This window comes from Musca domestica, unplaced genomic scaffold (genome assembly GCF_030504385.1).
Source record: "Musca domestica strain aabys unplaced genomic scaffold, Musca_domestica.polishedcontigs.V.1.1 30, whole genome shotgun sequence".
Taxonomy (NCBI): domain Eukaryota; kingdom Metazoa; phylum Arthropoda; class Insecta; order Diptera; family Muscidae; genus Musca; species Musca domestica.
The window spans coordinates 9,815,710-9,836,522 of NW_026712300.1; the positions used below are offsets into that span (position 1 = coordinate 9,815,710).

Below are 20,813 nucleotides of genomic sequence, written 5' to 3' on the forward strand. Positions count from 1 at the left end.
TGCTGAGGTGTAATTTTGACATGCAGCTAGGTTGGATTCTTGTAAGTGGAGCATGAGGTGACCTTTTGCTACTGGTAATATAATCATTTTCTTACATTTATACTTAGGGAGAGGATATCTTATCAGGAAATATATTACATTATTGTATTGCAAAATCTTAATTTAGACACAGCCATAATATCGGCTACGGAGAGGTTTGTGAAGTGCTGGTTTTTTATTGTGAAATTGATTTCATTGCTATCTAGAAGGATAGGGTTAAAAACTCCAATTTTTGCGAATGTACTAAATTATTTAATTCTGTAATTATCGCCCTATTTCTCGCTAAGAGGATATCATAAAGATTTCCTGTATCGACTTCTCTTTGTTTTTCTGCCTTAAAATTTTTGTTTACTATTGTGGTGAGGCTATTAATTTCTTTCTGCACTTCGATGTTGATAGTAAACTGTCTCTCCTGTGAGTTGATTAGTTGGTCAATTGTGTGGGTCAGTTTGTCGAAATCATCATGATCAGGTGTCCCAGGATGTTCCTAATGCATTCAGGCTTCTCGCTTGCCTATGGTGAATATTTACCATCTGCATCCAGCAACTTTCTCAAATGAGTTTGGGGAATTTAGTTTGTACCATTAGCTGTCTCGTCTCTTAGTTATTCTTATAAGGCTAGGTTAGTAATATGTTTTATGTGTCCAAAGTTTTCCTAAATTACGAGATCCCCGCTGGTTAGAGTAGTCCATTAAACGTCCATTTGATGCCGACACTAATATGACTATGACCAATCTTAAGGCAATTCTAAAAAATGTAAACAGTATTTCCTTTAACTCACCACCAATATAAGATATATTCTTTCTTTACATTATAGTGAAAGGAACTTAACCGAAATTGTCCTTATGGGCGCTCCTCCCTCCTATCAGAACTGTTGTCCTTAGATCTTGTTGGACTTCTTCTTCACTATAAAGGGGAGTTAGTTTGTTCCCTTATCTTCTATTATTCTTGACGAGAACTTTTTCCCCTACGGGAAATTCCCTGTCACGTCGGTTCTTATTGTGAGTTATTAACTCAAGATATGCTTATGAGTTTCATTCCAGTAACCGTATACATTGATTTATTATACTCGATGGTGGCTAAAAGTACTATATCTTCGATATTTTCCAGATTCTTGTCAATTTTAAGGCTTTTTATTGGTATCAAATAGACTTCTCAGTACTAATTCCACATCTTGTAAGTGTTGTTGCGCCTCCTTCGAGAATATGATTACATGGTCTACGTAGACAAACACCTCGTCCCGATGTGTTCTCTTAACACGTCATCTGTCGCCCTCTGAAAAATGCTTGGAGCATTCATCAGACCGAAGGGCAGTCTACAAAACTCGTATTTTCAGTTTTTTGCAAAACGCAGTTTTTCCCTATCTCGTTCTGATAGCTGTATCTGGTGAAAACCCGATTTCAAGTCAATCGTTGTAAACGATTTACATTCACCAAGATTGGACAAGGTTTCCGTGATTTCACGAATCGGATATTTATAACTGATAGTTTTCTCATTGAGTTTTCGGAAATCTATCACCAAACATTTTTTCTCTTGTCCAGTTTCGTCAAGACCCTTTTTCTTTACTATATTGGGTTATTGTATGGAGACCTACACTTTCGAATGATACCATTCGCCAATAATTCCTGGATTTCTTGTTTACGCAATCCAAAAAACCTAAAGGATACGGGTACAATCACGAGTACAGTGGGTCTTCGCTTTCGGTGCGAATCGTCGCAACCACGTTTGTATTGTATGGAAGTGCTTCATTGGGATCTACAAACATTCCATTGACATTTTTAATTACCTTGAAAACTGCTTCTTTGAAATGGTTTGGTAACGACTTATCCTGAAGTTGCAGATGATTTATGTCCTGTCTATTATAAACAAAATAGTTTCCTTTCCGTCGTCATGAGTAATTGTGTTTGATTTTAAATCAATAGACGCGTGTACCTTATTCAATATGTCACGGCCAATGACGCCAGTTCTGGTAAAATGAAAAAATCAGCAACTATACCAAAAATTTTAACTCCACATTTGTTATTGAATGGGGGTAAACCCGTGGATTGACTGACAGTGGATTTAATTCCTTTATTTTAACAGTGCTGTTCAAAGACTTTTGTAATATGTGTTTTCAACAAGTTTAATAATTTTTTCTTTGAAATTTGAAATTCAATAATTTTTAAACAGGACATTTTACCCAAACACGTCGGGCCTTCAAAATTTCAAGGGTGAACATGTCAATTCATTTAAAATTTGATTTTTTTATTCATAGCATTATACCTAGCTTAAAAATACAAATACATCTAAGGATATAATTAGTTGCATTTTATGATATATATGTATATATATATATATATATATATATATATATATATATATATATATATATATATATATATATATATATATATATATATATATATATATATATATATATATATATATATATATATATATAAAATAAGGACTAACGTCCTGGTTTTAATAAAAAAAATCACTTCACAACAACAGTTGTTCCGAAAAGTAAAACACAAAATTTATTACTTTAAATGAGGAAATTAACACGAATCGTTTTACTCCCGAACTCCAACTGATTTCTCGCCTTCATAGTTCTTGACTCCAAACCTCACGTTGTTGGCAGCGACGTCCAAATTATGCTTATTTCCCACAGGTGTATTATGCTGACGGTAGGCCTAGTGCACGAGTTCGATGACTGTGGGAACATATCATATTTCCGTTTCGCAAGCGAATCGAAAGTGCTGACTTAGCGGCACGTGTAGGTATGATACGTCGCATCACAGTGGTTTGGAGGTATTGAGGTGTGTTAACTCTTCCCCCTCTAAAAATCTGCGTCCCGCAGATCAGGATGTAAGGAGGCGTTTTGTTGTATTATTGGCAGGTTCAGTTTGGGTAGGTTCTTCTTCGTTGTTAACTTTCTCCAGGTTATCCAAATAAGCATCATTAGTACGAATAGACCCAATGATCCTGACATCATGAACCACGTAGTTTTCTCCTTTAAATAGGCCAAAAGTTGTATATTTGTCGAAGCCATTTCATGTACGAGATTCAGGTTAACGGATAGGCTCTTATTTGTGATAGTGGTCAGTACTGGTGGGAGAACTTGTACTCCAGAACTCCAATAGATTTTGTTGTTGATTCCTAATGATTCATTTTCCATTTGTAGAAGAAAGGATCCATCGAGATGATGGGAACTTCCGTTGGACCAAATGCTACTGTTAAAGTTATCCAAGAATATTGTGTCATCTTTAAGTAATTCGACTTTTGATTCAGAACTGGTTACATAGCGGCAAGCTGTTTTGTCACCCTTCAAAAGTCTTGTAATGCAATCTTCCTCTGGCAGCTGATCAAGCATTTCCTTTTTACAGATCATAGCGTTGGTTAAACGAAGACACTTGTCTTTGACACCATAGGTTTCATCCTTGTTCATCAGTATTGTCCTATGAGTCACGTCCACTTTCTGACCTTCCTTTAAAACTGCTCGTACAATTAAGTGATTGAATTTGGTTTCCGCTACCTTCGGCATTGATAGTATGTAGAGTAGGTGGGTGCCATTAGTATATATAGAAGGCTCGCTGTATTCAATGGCTTCGATGATGTTACTGTAGGGAAGAACATCTAGTTCACCTATTAATTGGTTTACTTCTTCTTTGTTTAATAGGTTAATGTTTACAACTTTGGCCTTGGCCATTTGACAAGCTCGAACTAATTCACCCACCCCTTCCTTTAGTATCGTCACCTTGTGCTGTATTTCTTGTGAGGACTTAGCTTGAATATTATATCCCAGTATATCATTTGTTGTAGTAATGATTCCATTTATGGTCCGCAAGAGTTCTTGGGTTTTCGTGGAAATTTCGGAGTTGGCTTCGCATAATTTCATTCCAATCTGTTGCATCTGGTGACCCAGCAATCCATTTCCAGGCTGATCCAATCCAGTTGATTGAACGTTTTAGTCTCGCTGTCTCAGGACCCTTCAGCTCATTTAGTTGAATGTGAATTTTTTGAAGCTCGAAGGCAATAATACCTTTTATAATTGTGGTCTCATTCATTTTGTTGTTCTCATCCTTCAGTCGATTTAGTATGTCCTGATAAAGCTGCAAATTTATATTATGGATTAATTTGAACTGTCCGTTCATCACCCAGCCATAGCCATCACGAATTGTTAAAATAGGGGAGTCCAAATGGAATATGACGTATGCTTGTGCGACTGCACAGAGGCAGATCCTAAGAAATAATTATAAACTACTGACTTAAATCTATCAAGTTATTTTTAAAGTAAAGTGTTAATTTTAATAAAGTAATCAAGAAATCATTAAATAAAGCTTTTAAGATTCAATATTATTGACCGAAAATGTTAACAATTTTACATTCTATAAAATTTTGAAAAAATATTAGAAATCATTAAGTAGTATATTAGAAATCATTAGTAATTTTAAATGTAGTTTCCTTAACTAAATTAAAAACAGTTTACCTATATAATTTTCTAAAAACATTATACCATACATGACTATTTTTAATGCCAATATTTTTACATTTTTTGCTTTATAAAATTTTGAAAATAATTTTAAATGTAATTTCCTTAGCAAAATTAAAACAGAGATTAGTAAGTCAAAATTTTACAGCCGAAATTTTCACATTTTTTCTTATAATACAAAATTTTGAAAATGATTGGAAGATTCTTTAATATAAAAATGTCTCTATTCTAACGGTTAGTAGCAATTGATTAGTAGTAAGGAATGAGAGGAGTTCGGGAAGACGGAATACGTTTATTTGGATCAATCGAATAAAAGGGAAGTGGGATATTTTATGTTTTGTTAGTAGTGATTTTTATTAGTTTTGGTTTTAGTTTTTATTGTACCCTTATGGTTAGTTTTTCGTTTTTTTTTTTTTTTATTTGTAATATTTGTGATCCTTATCTTGGGTAATTTTGTGATTGTGAACCCTGTTTGGGTTTATATTTTTGTGGATAGTATTCATTTTCATTCTTATTTTTTTCTTTTATTTGTGACCCTTATTTTGGGTAGTTTTTGTAATTGTGAACCCTGTTTGGGTTTATATTTTTGTGGGTATTATTCATTTTCATTCTTAATTTTTTTTGTAATATTTGTACACCAGGAGGGTGTTATTTTTTTATATTTGTAACCATTATTTGGGGTAATTTTGTAAGTAATATTCATTTTCATTCTTAATTTGTTTGTAATATTTATACACCAGGAGGGTGTTAATTAGCGATTATTTTCGGAATGCAGGCGTGAACTCAGATGACATAGGAAGGGTCATGTTAATCCCTTTTAGCTATAGCCTTTAGGCATTGCTACAGCCTACTCATGGCATGAACACCTTCACCGTCAATTAAAGCCATAGATTCTTGGTGGAGTTGAACCACTTCGAAGACCATCCCTCGGACCACCGAGAAAACTGGAATTGAACCAGTGTGATGTATCGAATACAAATATTGAACAATTTGCACCCAGACCGCCCGGGACCAGATATCTATGCATGAGCCATCTTACCTCTTGACCAATAATCGCTTTTTGTTATTAAACATTTTTTATGTCAGATTTGTGGAATTCCTTTCCACTCTGTGTAATTACAGTAACGTTTCTATCTTGAGAAACAATTTCTTTTTTGTATATTGGTTTTTCTTTGCTTTTAATTTGTTTGTTTGATATAAACATTTCGTCACCAATAGTGAAATCATGTGGGGGCGAGCGAGTTTTGTTGTTTCTAGCATTTCTAGTTTCTTGTTCATGTAGTAGAAGAGCCTTAATATCGTCGTATGTTCGTACCCTAAAGTTTGACAACTCTTGATAATTTATTCTGGCAGTTCTATTAAGAAAAATATCAGCAGGTATTCGCTTCGTAACTGAATGTATGGTGTTGTTATACCTATCCACGGTTATGGCGACGCGTTCCTCAGGGGTCAGTTTAGGGATCTCTTTACAAAGACAACGATAAATTTCAATCAAAGTGGAATGCAGCCTCTCAACCTGTCCGATTACCTCACTACGTTGCGTCGGCGTTTGATATATTTCAATACCTAAGGACCGAATGTAGTTTATAAAAAGGGGGGGGGGTCAAAAATCCACGCTCGTTGTCCATAACTAAAGCACGCAGAACAGTAAAATAATGGAGAGCTATAGTTAACATCATTTTTAGATGTGGAGATGACCTATTTTTAATTGGAAATAATTTTGCAAATTTAGTAAATTGGTCTATACAACTTAGGAATTTCTGTTTTTCTATATCAAAAATATCAATGTGAAGGATTTCGCAGGGATAATTCGGGATTGGAGTGGGTTGCATATGTGGTTTTGAAGGATGTCTATCATACTTGTTAACTTTACACGTTTCACATTGTTTAATGTATTCTCGAATTTGCCTTGACATAGCGGGAAAATAAAATTTCTCAAGAATTTGCTCCCTGTTCTCACGTGCGTTGCGATGGGCACGTTTATGTTCCTGTTCTATGATGTTGAAAATTCTATCGGTTACCGTAACATCCTCAACCATTCGTTGTGTTATACGGATCCTGTATCTATAAAAATAATTAGTATATACATCCTGTAATGAGGGAATCGAAGATTCCGGGATTTTAATACCGTTTATTACATTAGGATTTAAAATTCTTTTTAGCACATCAATTAGGGATGCACTATTTATTGTAGGTAATGTTATAAAAAATCTCTTGTAGCCTTCATGTGGCACTTCACTGCACTCAAAACTCACCCCCTGTCGTAGAATTACTTGATTTCTAAATACGTTTATTGGTGACTCCACATGCGGTATTAGGTCTGAACTATCTTGTTCGGCCGAATGCATGGTACCCTCTGACGCAGTGTCTGTTTCGGATGCCGTGTCGGTTGTGGAGGATGCTGGTTGGGCAACGATGGAGTCGGTGAGTGCATTCACCTCCGTTCTAAGACGGGAGAGTGCATCAGCGACCACATTCGTTTTTCCCGGTTTGTAAATTAATTCGCAGTTATACTCTTCAATACGAGCCTTCCATCGCTTGAGCTTTGCGTTGTAGTTGCGATTACTTAATGAATATGTTAAGGGTTGGTGGTCGGTGTAAATTTTTATTTTCTTTGTACCATAGAGGTATGATCGCAAATTATCTAGTGCCCAAACGATGGCCAGAAGCTCTTTCTCATTGGTGGCATAATTTTCCTCTGATTTATTAAGTGACCTCGAGATGTAAGCGATGGGCCTGTCATCACCAATAGGCCCTTGTGACAGCACTGCTCCTATGGCGTAGTCTGATGCGTCAGTAGTTAAATTGAATGGTTTTTCGTAATCTGGGAAGGCCAAAACATCGGCAGAAACTAAGAGCTGTTTTAATTCTCTAAATGCTCTTTGAAGCACGTATTCTCGCATTTTCACCTCTAGTTAAGTTAGTTAATGGTTTTGCTATCTTGGCGTAATCTCTTACAAATTTTCTATAGTAAGAGGTCATACCAAGGAAACTTTTTAATTCTTTTAAATTTTGTGGAGGCAAAATAATTTTTATTGCTTCCACTTTTTTCAGATTGGCTCTTACCCCATCTGGGGTTATTATATACCCAAGAAATTCTACTTCCCTTTCGAGGAAGCATGTTTTCCCCAAATTTACCTTTAGGTTGGCACCCATGAGGCGGATGAACACCTTTTCCACATTGTCTAAATGTTCATCTAAACTTTTCCCAAAAACAATTACATATATATAAATTGTTTCAATACGTCATCAATCATTCGTTGAAATATAGCAGGCGCGTTCTTCAGGCCGAATGGTATTTGATGAAAACCCGATGTAAGGTCTATTGTTGTGAAGTAATTAGCCTGACCGAGATTACAAAGTGTAGCATTGATATCAGATATTTGTAATCAACTACCATTCGATACTGCTTTTCTCCGTTTGGTTTTGGTTTTTTTGGAACGATCCAAATTGGGGAGTTGTATGGACTCTTTGATGGGCGTAATATTCCAGCGTCAAGCAGTTCGTTTACTTGTCTTTCGACTTCCTCTCTCATACAAGCAGGGTAAGGGTAACTTTTACTATAAATAGGTTCGGAGGTTGATGTCTTTATTTCCGCGCGTATGCTGGTATCGATCAATTCATTACCACTAAGTGGTTCAAAAAGTTTTGAGTATTTACCTAATAAAGAGTTAATTCTATCATGGATTCGATGAGGTAAATTCTCCCCTATAGTAAAGAATACATCTGACGAGAAACGTGCTTTTAGGGGAATTTCGTATTTGCCTACTATAAGAAGATCGTTTTTTCTGTCTATTATTGCCCCAACTTTTCTTAAGGTATCATCACCGATTATACCCGAAAAATTACCCAAATTAGGTAATACGAAAAATTCAATTTTTTTAAGTCCCCTATGCTATTAAATATTTTTAATTCTGATTTGTTCCGAATTGTCACGTTACCGCCGTCTGAGGCAACATTAAATACCCTCTTAACAGGAATACACCCTTTGACTACCCCTTCTTTAATGTAATTTTTGTTTGCTCCAGTATCAATTAAGAATTCCAATACCCGACCATCCGCTAAGGTATATTCTATGTATGGTACGCTTGATGGCCGGATTCCAGAAAATCCTCAGAGTTTTGTTCATTTGGTGATTCCAGGTTACCTTCTTCAACTACATCTTGTTTCTCTTTCTTTTCAGAAAGACTATAATATAGTCGTTGTTGCTTTCTAGAATAGTTTTCTGATCCATTACTTCGTTTGAATGGATTCGGTCTATTCATATAATTCACGTTTTTTGTTTGTATAGAAGGATCGACCACCACTTTCTCCACCGGAAGATATGACATAGAATTTTGGTTTTCTTTCTGTAAATAACGATGATCCGCTGAATTTTGTTGACGATGATCTTGAGAACGCCAATGTGGTTTCGGTGGCAATTGTGGAGGCTTATTCTTAGTCTGGTGTGACGTAGTATTCGGCAGACTGTTAATAGGTATTGAGACTCGATTGTTAGAGGAGGGGTTATGAATCGAGGAATTCCGAAAATCAACATTTTGCATCTCCAGGCACGCTGAATAAGCTTCAGGTAAAGTTTAAAGCAACATACGGGACATGTCTCCACTGAGACCCCGAATAAAAACATCCAATGCTCTGTTGCGATAAGTCTCTATAAGGACTCTCACTGTCTCTTCCGAGTAAGACTCGGTTTTTATTTTATTTAAGATTAATGAAAATTGATGATTAACTTTAGCGTAAAACTCATCAACCTTCATCCCTCTTTGGTTGAGACGGTGCAACTGGTGCTCCAGAGTACGTATGTCTCTCTTATCTGCATAGTGTAGTGACAGACATTCTTTAATTTTTGACCAGTTGCTGTCAAAAATATTATACGAAATAAGAGCAGAATCGGCTGCACCCCTGACCTTTTGTCTTATATGTTGGAGGATTGCTCGGTACAAGGGTTTATCCCTTACTACCGAAAAATCTGACAATATACTTTCAACAGAGTGGACAAATGACACATATTGTACTGGGTTTCCGTCGAATATCTGTAATTCTTTCACACAATCAGGCAGACGACTAATTTCCTTAATATCATCAAGGGTTGTGGGAGCCTGTGTCACTTCCTCGTCAACTGCATTTACGCGGTTGCTAGTCGAGGCCGCAGCTTCATTTAAGGCATCTAAATGTGACATTTTCCTCTCTAATATATTAATTTTTTCAAGTAGAGCATTCACTGCTCCAGTAATTTGAGTGACATTAGACCTCAGTTCTTCCATAGTTAATGTAAGGGAAAATAAAATGAATGACTTACGAAACAATTGGGCAAAAGTGCATGTGGCCCGTTTTCAGTATTATGGTAATAGTTGATTTTGTTTCTGGATTTATAAATATTTTTATATATTGGACTTATTCTTTGACAACCTTAGTTATATTCTCTTGATTATATTCTTTGACAACCACTTTTTCAATTATTAGAGATTTATTTCTTGTTACAAAAATTTGGATATCTTAATCCTTTTTTTATTTTTTTTTATTTTTTACATTCACCAGTTTTTTATAATGATAACACTTTTAAAAGTTAACTTCTTTGAAATATTTTCCTTTACACATAGAAATCTGTTTCGATCACTTTCATTTGTTTAATTCAAAATATTTTTCCTTTTCCTTTTATATTTTATTAAATTGATCCACACTATTTTTCCTTTTCCTTTTTTTCTTTATCTTCTTTGAAATATTCTCATTTACACATAGGGATCTGTTTTCAATCACTTCCACTTGTTTATTTCAAAATATTTTTTTTTGTTTGTTATAAAATTGGTCCACACTATTTTTCCTTTTTTTTATTATAATGACCTTCGTTTTTGTTTTTTTCTTTTTATTGCAAGGACCTTCGTGAGGGTTGGTATGCTCGGGCGACAGTTAAGGACTAACGTCCTGGTTTTAATAAAAAAAATTACTTCACAACAACAGTTGTTCCGAAAAATAAAATACAAAATTTATTACTTTAAATGCCTTTATTAATTATAGTTTTAGATAAGAAGAAATTAACACGAATCGTTTTGCTCCCGAACTCCAACTGATTTCTCGCCTTCATAGTTCTTGACTCCAAACCTCACGTTGTTGGCAGCGACGTCCAAATTATGCTTATTTCCCACAGGTGCATCATGCTGACGGTAGGCCTAGTGCACGAGTTCGATGGGAACATATCATATTTCCGTTTCGCGAGCGAATCGAAAGTGCTAACTTAGCGGCACGTGTATGTATGATACGTCGCAGCACAGTGGTTTGGAGGTATTGAGGTTCACGCTACCGTTATATGGGGGCTATATGAGGACGTGGACCTACAAGGCTTATTTTTTGACTTAGGATTACGAATCCATTACGAACTTCAAATACCAAATTTAAAACGATTCCAGTAAACAATGTCGCTAAGATCATAAAAATACCGAATATCGAGGGGTACCGTTACTATGGGAGCTACACGAAAACCTGCACAGATAATTTTCTGTCTTAGGCTGTAGTATTCATTACGAACTTCGAATGCCAAATTTGAAACAATTCCGGCGAATAATGTCGCTAAAATCATCAAAATACTGAATATCGGGAGGTACGTTTATATGGGGGCTATATGATAACTTGGAGCTACATGGCCCATTTACGATAGCGTGATTACAACAGACAGACGGACAGACAGACACACAGACGGACATGGCTAAATCGTTTTAGAATTTTACGCTGATCAAGAATATATATACTTTTTTGAGTCTGACATGAGTATTTCGAGGAGTTACAAACGGAATGACAAAATTAATATACCCTCCATAGTATGGTGGAGGGTATAAAAATAAAATCCGTTAAAAAATCTGTTAAAATCTTAAAAATACCGAATGACTATACGACGACGTGGACCTGCATAGGCAACTTTTGTCATAAGAAAAATATGAAGAAAAATCTGTTTATAATGTAGCTAAAATCTTCAAAACACCGAATATAGGGGGTACCGTTATATGGGGGCTATACGAAGACGTGGACCTGCACAGACAATTTTCTAGCATGGGCTGAAGTATCCATTAAGAACTTCACATGCGAAATTTGAAACAATCCCGGTAAATAATGTCGCTAAGATCATGAAAATACAGAATATCGGGGGGTACGGTATATAGGGGCTATACGAAGATGTGGACCTACATGGCCCATTTTCTGTTTAATGCTGCAGTATCTATTACGAACTTCAAATACCAAATTTGGAACGATTCCGTTAAATAATATCGCTAAAATCATCAAAATACCGAATATCGGGGGGTACCATTATATAGGGGCTATACGAAGACGTGGACCTACATAGATTATTTTCTGTCTTAGGCTGTAGTGTTGTATAAATTTGAAACAATTCCGGCGAATAACGTCGCAAAAATCATTAAAATACCGAATATCGGGAGGTACCGTTATATGGGGGCTATATGATTTCTTGGACCTTCATGGCCCATTTACGAACTTAACCTGCCTATATATACATGTGTGTTTTAGCCTTCTATCTCAATTTGTTCGAAAGATAGCGTGATTACAACAGACAGTCAGACAGACGGACAGACAGACAGGCAGACACACAGACGGACATGGCTAAATCGTCTTAGAATTTTACGCTGATCAAGAATATATATACTTTGTTGGGTCTGACATGAGCATTTCGAGGAGTTACAAACGGAATGACAAAATTAATATACCCTCCATAGTATTGTGGAGGGTATAAAAAACTGATGGAATATTAAATCCCCGTTTATTTAAATTATATATTACATAAAAAATTAGAAATCTGAAAAACAAAGAAAAAATATAAAATGCATAGATTTTTAAATTATTAAATATATACAAAATAAGAATACATTTTGTATAAAAATAATGTTAAATTGAAGACTACTAAAAATAAACTAATTAGATATTTGAATTTTAAGTGAATTTGACTAAAATGTTCTGAAAACTTTCTTAAAATGGGTTGAATAAATTAGCATGGAGTGATATTCTCATTTTTAGGTTATTTCAAATTATAAAACTTGGCAACTGAAATACCAAGGTGGACTGAAACATGTCAAAAGGGGTGGGAAAATCCTATGAGGTCGTTTCAGGTTAAAACGCTTCAAAGTAGTTTGGTTGTACACCCGTTTCCATTTTGTATTTCCCTTTTTAACACAATTAAAATAAAGTTACCGTTTTAAAAAGAACCGAATTTGTTTGTATTTCCCTTTTTAACACAATTAAAGTAAAGTTACCGTTTTAAGAAGAACCGAATTTATTTTTAGTACAAAAATGTTAAATGTACAGTCGAGTGGACAAAAAAACTCCCGCGTCCGGTGAGCTAAGCCACAGCTTTTACCAACATGAACCAAGTCCCCTGAACAAGGCTGTCAGCACAGGCGTATAGCGTTCAGTTACTTGACAAAAGCCAAAAGTGTGGGAACAGCGACATAAGCGTGTTTCTTCACGATAACTCCTCCCCTTCTATGTTAGGGCCGTCCCAGCGTCGCAGTGAGTAAGCAACCAGTCCTATAAGTAACATAATTCCAATAGTCAATAAACTTGCGATATGACCTTGATATTCCACATGTTGTAGGTGATTGATATGTTGGAGATTTTGTTTGTTGACATGATGTAGATAGGACGTGCTTAGTATGTCGGTGTGTTGCGTTAGGTTAATCACAGAAGCCCATGGAATATCCTGTTGTAGGGGTGTCATTGAATTTTCGTCGTAGTACATCGTATTATTGATTCTAACGATATCATTGAAGACAACTAGGTAAGTACCATTGCCCGTAACAGGGGGTTCGTTGTTTTCTTCTACAACCGCCAGTTGGTCATTGATGACCACCAAACCATCGCCTATCACTGTAATTGGTGGAAGGTTGTTGAATGTTGTGCTGCAGTTAGCGGTGTTACTTGTCATTAGTCCCAGAACGCATGTTGTGAATGATAATGACAGACAAAATGTTGGTATCGTATCGCTGATGTTTCTTACTGCTGAGGTGTAATTTTGACATGCAGCTAGGGTAGAATCTTGTAAGCGGAGCATGAGGTGACCTTTTGCTACTGGTAATATAATTATTTTCTTAAATTTATACTTAGCTCGAGGATATCTTATCAGGAAATTTATTACATTATTGTATTACAAAATCTTAATTTTAGATACCACCATAATATCGGCTACGGAGAGGTTTGTTAAGTGCTGGTTTTTTATTTTGGAATTGATTTCATTGCTATCTAGAAGGATAGTGTTAAGAACTCCAATTTTTGCGAATGTACTGAATTTAATTTAATTCTGTAATTATCGCCATATTTCTCGCTAAGAGGATATCATAAGGATTTCCTGTATCGACTTCTCTTTGTTTTTCTGCCTTAAAAATACCGAAAATTTTTACTGCACATTTGTGATTGATAGCGGTAACCCCGTGGATTGACTGACAGTGGATTTAATTCCTTTATTTTAACAATGCTGCTCAAAGACTTCTCTGATATGTGCTTTCAACAAGTTTAATAATTTTTTCTTTGAAATTTGAAAACCAATAATTTTTAAACAGGACAATGTTCATTTTTAAATATATATATTTAAAAATTATTGGATTTCAAATTTATATATGTATGCAGATGATTTATGTCCTATATGTGTGTCAGTATCCAGATTCCGACATAACCTTTTATACTAACTACAGACACTTCTGATTTTGACTGTCTCAAGTTGAAATGGGGAATTATAGACTTATATCTTTTTCAACTCGTTCTTTGAATAAGCACAAGAAAAACACGGCGGTTAATGAAAAGGAATTATTGCGTATACATTAACATCTATCTCTTCCTTATGTGCTAATGGTAATCTATAATTTTATATAAACATAATTTTTGTCTTCTAGGTTAATTTTTTGCTTATAAAAATTGTTTGTCGTTGAATCTATACCTTCTAGATAGACTATGACACTTTCACTCAAGTCGTCTAAATTAATTCCTGACTTTCGGTGGCGGCAGTGTTATGTTGTGGGTAGCGTTTTCTTCAGTTGGTAAATCGAAAATATGTTTTCTTCCCACAATAATGAATAGCTCAACGTATACCGAACTGTAGGAAGGTGTTCTTCTCCCATGTATGGAAGAAAGAGTGGGTGAAGCTTGCACATTCCAACAAGATAATGCTGCAATCCATACGAATAAAACAAGTCTGGGAAGAAATTGATTCGGTAGATAAATCGGAAATATGTTATACCGAACTATTGGAAGATAGTCCTTTTCCATTTATGGATGCAAAAAACGGATGAAGGTAGATAACGCTGCAGTCCATGTTTCAAAACAATCCAAATCTTGGTTTAATGAAAATAACATTCCGCTGCTGGACTGGCCGGCCTCTAGTCCGGACTTAAGCACAATAGAAAACTTGTGGGGATACATGGCCCGTAAAGTTTATGGAAATAATGCCGTGAATGTCAGCATAAAGACTGTAACAGAGCTAAAACTATGAATAAAACCAGTCTGGAAAGAAATTGATTCGGATATCTTTAAACAAGTAAAAAAGCTGTAAGTTCGGAACTTTTAATAACCTCCACCATTTGGTACAAATTTAACCATTTTCAAAAAAATAAAATCCTTTAAAAATTCTGTTAAAATCTTAAAAGTACCAAATGTAGCCGTATATTAGGGTTTATACGACGACGTGGACCTACAGGGGCAACTTTTGTCACAAGCTTTTGCCATATTCAAATGCGAGACTTGAAAAATATCTGTATATAATGTAGCTAAAATCATCAAAATACCGAATATAGGGGGGTCCATGGGTACCATGGGTGTTATAAAACGTGGACCTGCACAGATAATTTTCTGTCATTGGCTGTAGATTCTATTCCGAACTTCAAATACAAAATTTGAAGTAATTGCGGTAAATAATGTCGCTAAAATCATCCAAATACCGAATATCGGGGGGTACCGTTATATGGGGGCTATACGAAGACGTAAACCTACATGGCCCAATTTCTGTCTTATGCTGTAGTATCTATTACGAACTTCAAATACCAAATTTGAAACAATTCCGGTAAATAATGTCGCTAAAATCATAAAAATACCGCATATCGGGAGGTACCGTTATATAGGTGGTATACAACGACGTGAACCTACATGGCCCATTTCCAATACCAAAAGTTCTGCAGACATAATGCAGATTTTGGTAAAATTTTATCAATCTACTTGATTTTGTTCGGAAGCTAGAGTGATTTCCACAGACGGACGGACATTAATAAATCGACATAGAATTTTATGCTGATCAAGAATATATATACTTTGTGGGGTCTAAAATGTATATTTCGAGGTGTTACAAACGAAATGACGAACTTAATATACCCTCCATACGTTGGAGAAGGGTATACAAATTAGTGAAATCAATGCCTGATCGTATTTTTGAGACAATCCACAACAAAGGATCATCCACATACTATTAATACTGTCAAAGTGACTCGCAAATTAGAGTGCGTTTATAGGAAAGTGCCCTGAAAAATTGATGATAACTCAAAACATAAAGTAAAAATGATTTATTTTTGATTAACAATATTTTATGTGAAATATTAAGTAATTGAATAAAAAAAATATGTGTCCCTACAAATTGGTTTATTTCTTGCGTTTTTTAAAATATTGTTATATTGTTATCTGAAGATCTCAGTTTTTTTCCTCCATATATATATATATATATATATATATATATATATATATATATATATATATATATATATATATATATATATATATATATATATATATATACATATATATATATATATATATATATATATATATATATATATATATATATATATATACATACATATATATATATATATATACATATATATATATATATATATATATATATATATGGAGGAAAAAAACTGAGATCTTCAGATAACAATATAACAATATTTTAAAAAACGCAAAAACAACAATATTTTAAAAAAATGCAAGAAATAAACCAATTTGTATATATATATTTAAAAATTTACATCCTTAGCTTTATGGTAACGAATTCATAGTGACTAAGTTTAAACCTACGAATCGTCTTAGATATTCCGTCTTTTTCAAAATTGGACATTATGTTTTTCCATTGTAATTACCTAAATAAACTACCTCTGGTTTCAAAAAACAACATTTATTACAGTTGGTTTCAAATTGTATCTATTCAGCCTATCAAGTACATTTATGAGATTTTCTTTGTGGTATTGCAAGCTACATCTGAAAATTGTAAACTATAACCATAAAGAAATGCCTCAGACTCCAAACCAGGTATTGTCAACATTAGTTAAAAACTATTAGATGATATTTTAAGACGAAAAGGTAATCTCATATACTCATAATGACCATTTTATGTCGAAAGTGCTGTTAACTTAATAGCAAAGTACATTATAAGTACTTACTAATGGTTCATTTAATTTACTTTTCAAAACATCTTGTACTTGAGTATCTATCTCTTCCTTATGTGCTAATGGTAATCTATAATTTTTAATATAAACAGAATATTAGGTGATATTTTAAGACGAAAAGGTAATCTTATATACTCATAATGACCATTTTATGTCGAAAATGCTGTTAACTTAATAGCAAAGTACATTAAAGGTACTGACTAATGGTTAATTTAATTTACTTTTCAAAACATCTTGTACTTGAGTATCTATCTCTTCCTTATGTGCTAATGGTAATCTATAATTTTTAATATAAACAGAATTTTTGTCTTCTAGGTTAATTTTCTGCTTATAAAAATTGTTTGTTGTTAAATCTTTTTTTTCTAGATGGACTATGACTCACTCAAGCCATCTAAATTAATTCCGCTTTAAATCCTTTTAAAACTATTGTCAGTATAACTACTATGTTAGTAAAAAAGCTGTGAGTACATTGTAATTGCTTTAATGAACTTGTTTCTAATTTTATATGATCTATTGTCATTTTTCGTAATAATATGGCTGCAACATTCACCAAATTAATTGTAGAAGGTAAAATGATTTCACTCCTCTTCGGCACAACTTCTTGATTAATCTTGAAAGAACTATCATGTATAGGAAGTGTGGCGCTTTCATTATTTCAATTAAATTTTAAGATATACCTATCATAATCAAAATTACATTTATATTTTTATAGAAAATCTCTACCTCAAATCCCATTTGTACCAAGTGAAATATCAGTTGACTCTATTTGAACACTATCTTTTATAACGATACCATTTATGTCTATTTTAACATTAGTTGACCCAAAAGATTTAATTATTTTCCTCGGCTTGTTAACAGTAAAAGGATTGCAGTAACCTTCGGGATTTACCTCATAACGGTACACAATTTTTGTATCAATCAAAAACGCAAGTGGATAGTCTAGACCTATTATATTCAAACTCATATAATCCTTGAGGTTAGATGATTTACTGTATATGTTTCTGACTCTCCGAAGACAAACATTCCCTGACCTTGTACATGGTTAACATTATAGCCCCTTCTATTGTAGTCATTGTTGTTTCTGTTATTTGTTCCATTATTATTATTTTTGTTACCGTTATTGATGGTGTTCCTATTCCCATTATTAGTCCTACTATTAGAGTTGTTATTTTAACTGTTATTTCGTCTATTATTGATATTATAATTTTTATTGTTTTTATCATATTTATTTCGGTCATAACCATTATTATCGTTATTGTTGTTATAAAGTTTATTATTATTATTGTTTTTGTAATATTTGTATTTATTGCATTTCTTATCCCAATCATATTGTATTATGATGTATCAAGTCCTTCTGTTTTGTAGCAGATACGTATTTTTCTGCGATTTGCGGTGTATCTGTTAAAGTCGATACACGACTAGCTTCAATGCTTTAACAAATTCGTTGATCCTGCTGCCTTTCAGGAATATATTGAATGCTGCCAGATTGTTTGTAGCGATTATATCATCCCTACATTGCTCACCTAATTCAGAAATCTGAATTTCCATAAGCTCAGAAACAAGACTTTCTATTTTCATAGCGAAACTTTGCAAGTTGCTATTTCTTTGAGTTTTACCAGTTACCTTGTTCAGAATGGCATCAGACGACTTGACAAGCTTATAAGCTTTATTCCAATCAGGTAATAACTCAGGAGCGAACTTAACGAAGAACTCCTTCTTCTGCTCAGGAACTGTTTTGTTTACCAACTCTACATTAGCAGTGAAAACCTCTTAATCCTCTTTTTTACCTGTAAAAATTTGTACTAAAGTAACAATCGTTTTCATCATATTTGCCTGGACCTTCGTATTTTTATACCCTCCACCAAGTCTTAAATTTAGTTCTTGTAATATTAAAAAAAAAACGTGTCATGGAACAAAAATAAAACTGATTATCAGCGACAAGCACATACTAATTGCTAACGTCTTTAGATTGATGCAGCGTTTTTTTCTTTTTTACCTTTAATATAGCTTCTTATCCGGAAGTCTATCTCTCTGGATGTCCTGGTTATCTGTTCTCGAGGCGCTCAGTCCTTCGGCATCTTTCGATTACCTGTCATCTATTGAATACATTGAGTTCTTAGTCTTCCAGCCAATAGGAACAGAGTTCGATATCGTGCAACTACATATGTAAGTGTATATGAAATATTCCACATATGTTGCCATGCATTCAAATTCATATTTAAAAACAACACTTGAACAAATTTACTATTGGGATATTGGCGGAATTCTAACTCATTACAATAGTATTCAATTCCAATTGGAAAATTTTCACCATATGTGGGACACATATGAGTGAGCATGACACAAAAAACAATGCAAGAATACATGAAAGCAATAAACTAGCTGTGGCCTTGACCAATTCAATCATATTCATAATGACACACTACACTCCATAAATCAGGATATTCTTTAAATATGCTGCCCTATGATGCAGAGATTCTCTCCGGGGATTATATGTCATGACCCACATTCCGTGACATGTTAATTACTGTGTATATAACAATCTTCCTCTCAGTCCAGTTGAGAAATCATTTCCCTTAGCCCAAATGAGATCGTTGAGCCCAAATGAGATCGTTGAGCCCAAATGAGATCGTTGAGCCCAAATGAGATCGTTGAGAAGAATCCTTTAACTTATAGTATACAAGTCAGTCAGTCAAGCGTGCCTACCTTTACCATCGCTACGAAAATATATTGAAAATAGAATTAAAAGTTATGAAAACACCAATCCAAATGTTTTTTCCACTAGAACAGTGGACTCTATTTTGTTGAGCTTTTGTTCATGGAACATCATTGCCTTTGTACAAAGGGTTTTTAGCATTAGAACTTAATCGTATGCCTTCTTAGTACTCGGAGAGTTGACGGAATACTCTAAAGGCAATTAAAAACGAAAAATTGTATGATATGCCATTACCTTTGACATTATTTACGAAGTGCGAAGTCGTTTTAAGAGGTATTAGACATTACCCAAAGAGGGTAAAATCACCAGTATTACACAAATGTAACATAAACGCAATTTAATGAAAATGAAGTTTGAAACTGTACAGCCAACCTAAAGTGTTATCGGAGCAAATTGTTCATAATGCTGTGGCGTATTCGTTTCGTACGTTCTCGGATTCTGAGGGGACTTTTATTTTTCAGAAACTCCTACTAAACTACGAGTGATCCAAAGTCAGGTTTAAACAATTCAATTCTGCCAGTATACGCAAACTGTACACAATTTCTGAAAAATCTCTTTGAGTAAAGAGATTTGACGCTTTAGTACGGTCAAAATACTATGAGATATTCAGTCTAATGCGTTATTTTTCACTGCCAAATCATTGTGTCCACATATACCAAAGAATACATCGGATAGGATGATTCTTTGTCTCCGTCCATGAATTACAACTGGCCCATGGAGTTTCCAAGTATTATCCAAATAGCGCCAGTTTTTCTGAGACAAATCTAACTGAACTGTCAAGCCGAAGCTTTATCCCATCAGACCTTGTCTGCAATGATTTATGCTGGCGAGGGACACATTGGCAGCGCGAAACATAGAGCATGCGGAGATTAAAGACGTTACTTTAATCCCTGATACAAATCTCGTGTGGAGAGGGACATTTATGTGAAAAAATCTGCCAATTTTTTTAGCCAGCGCTTAAAAACGCCACTGGTCACTAGTGGATTTTTCTTCTGTTTTGCTGGCACTTAACAGTGCCAAAGCAGAATATAATTAACAACACTTTAGAGTGCTTAAATAAAAGATTCGTTTTTTCTTTATGCCGACAGATCGGCAGATCGGTATTGAAAAATTAACGCCAATTCGTTTAATAATTGTATACCGACCCCGATAGGGAGGAT

At 34.4% G+C, this 20,813-nt stretch overlaps 1 protein-coding gene across 9 annotated transcripts in view; it reads left to right on the top strand.

Moving 5' to 3' along the window:
- Nucleotides 1-20,813, top strand: part of LOC105262572 (uncharacterized) — a 736,506-nt gene that overhangs the window by 114,206 nt on the left and 601,487 nt on the right. Inside the window, exon 2 of one of the 9 annotated variants that reach the window (XM_059124815.1) lies at nt 18,945-19,072. The exons of the other annotated variants lie outside the window; for them this stretch is intronic. Coding sequence (XP_058980798.1) covers nt 18,945-19,057 — 113 coding nt within the window. The 3' untranslated portion in view covers nt 19,058-19,072. Of the gene's footprint in view, nt 1-18,944; nt 19,073-20,813 lie in introns of those variants that run through there. 9 annotated transcript variants of the gene reach the window in all.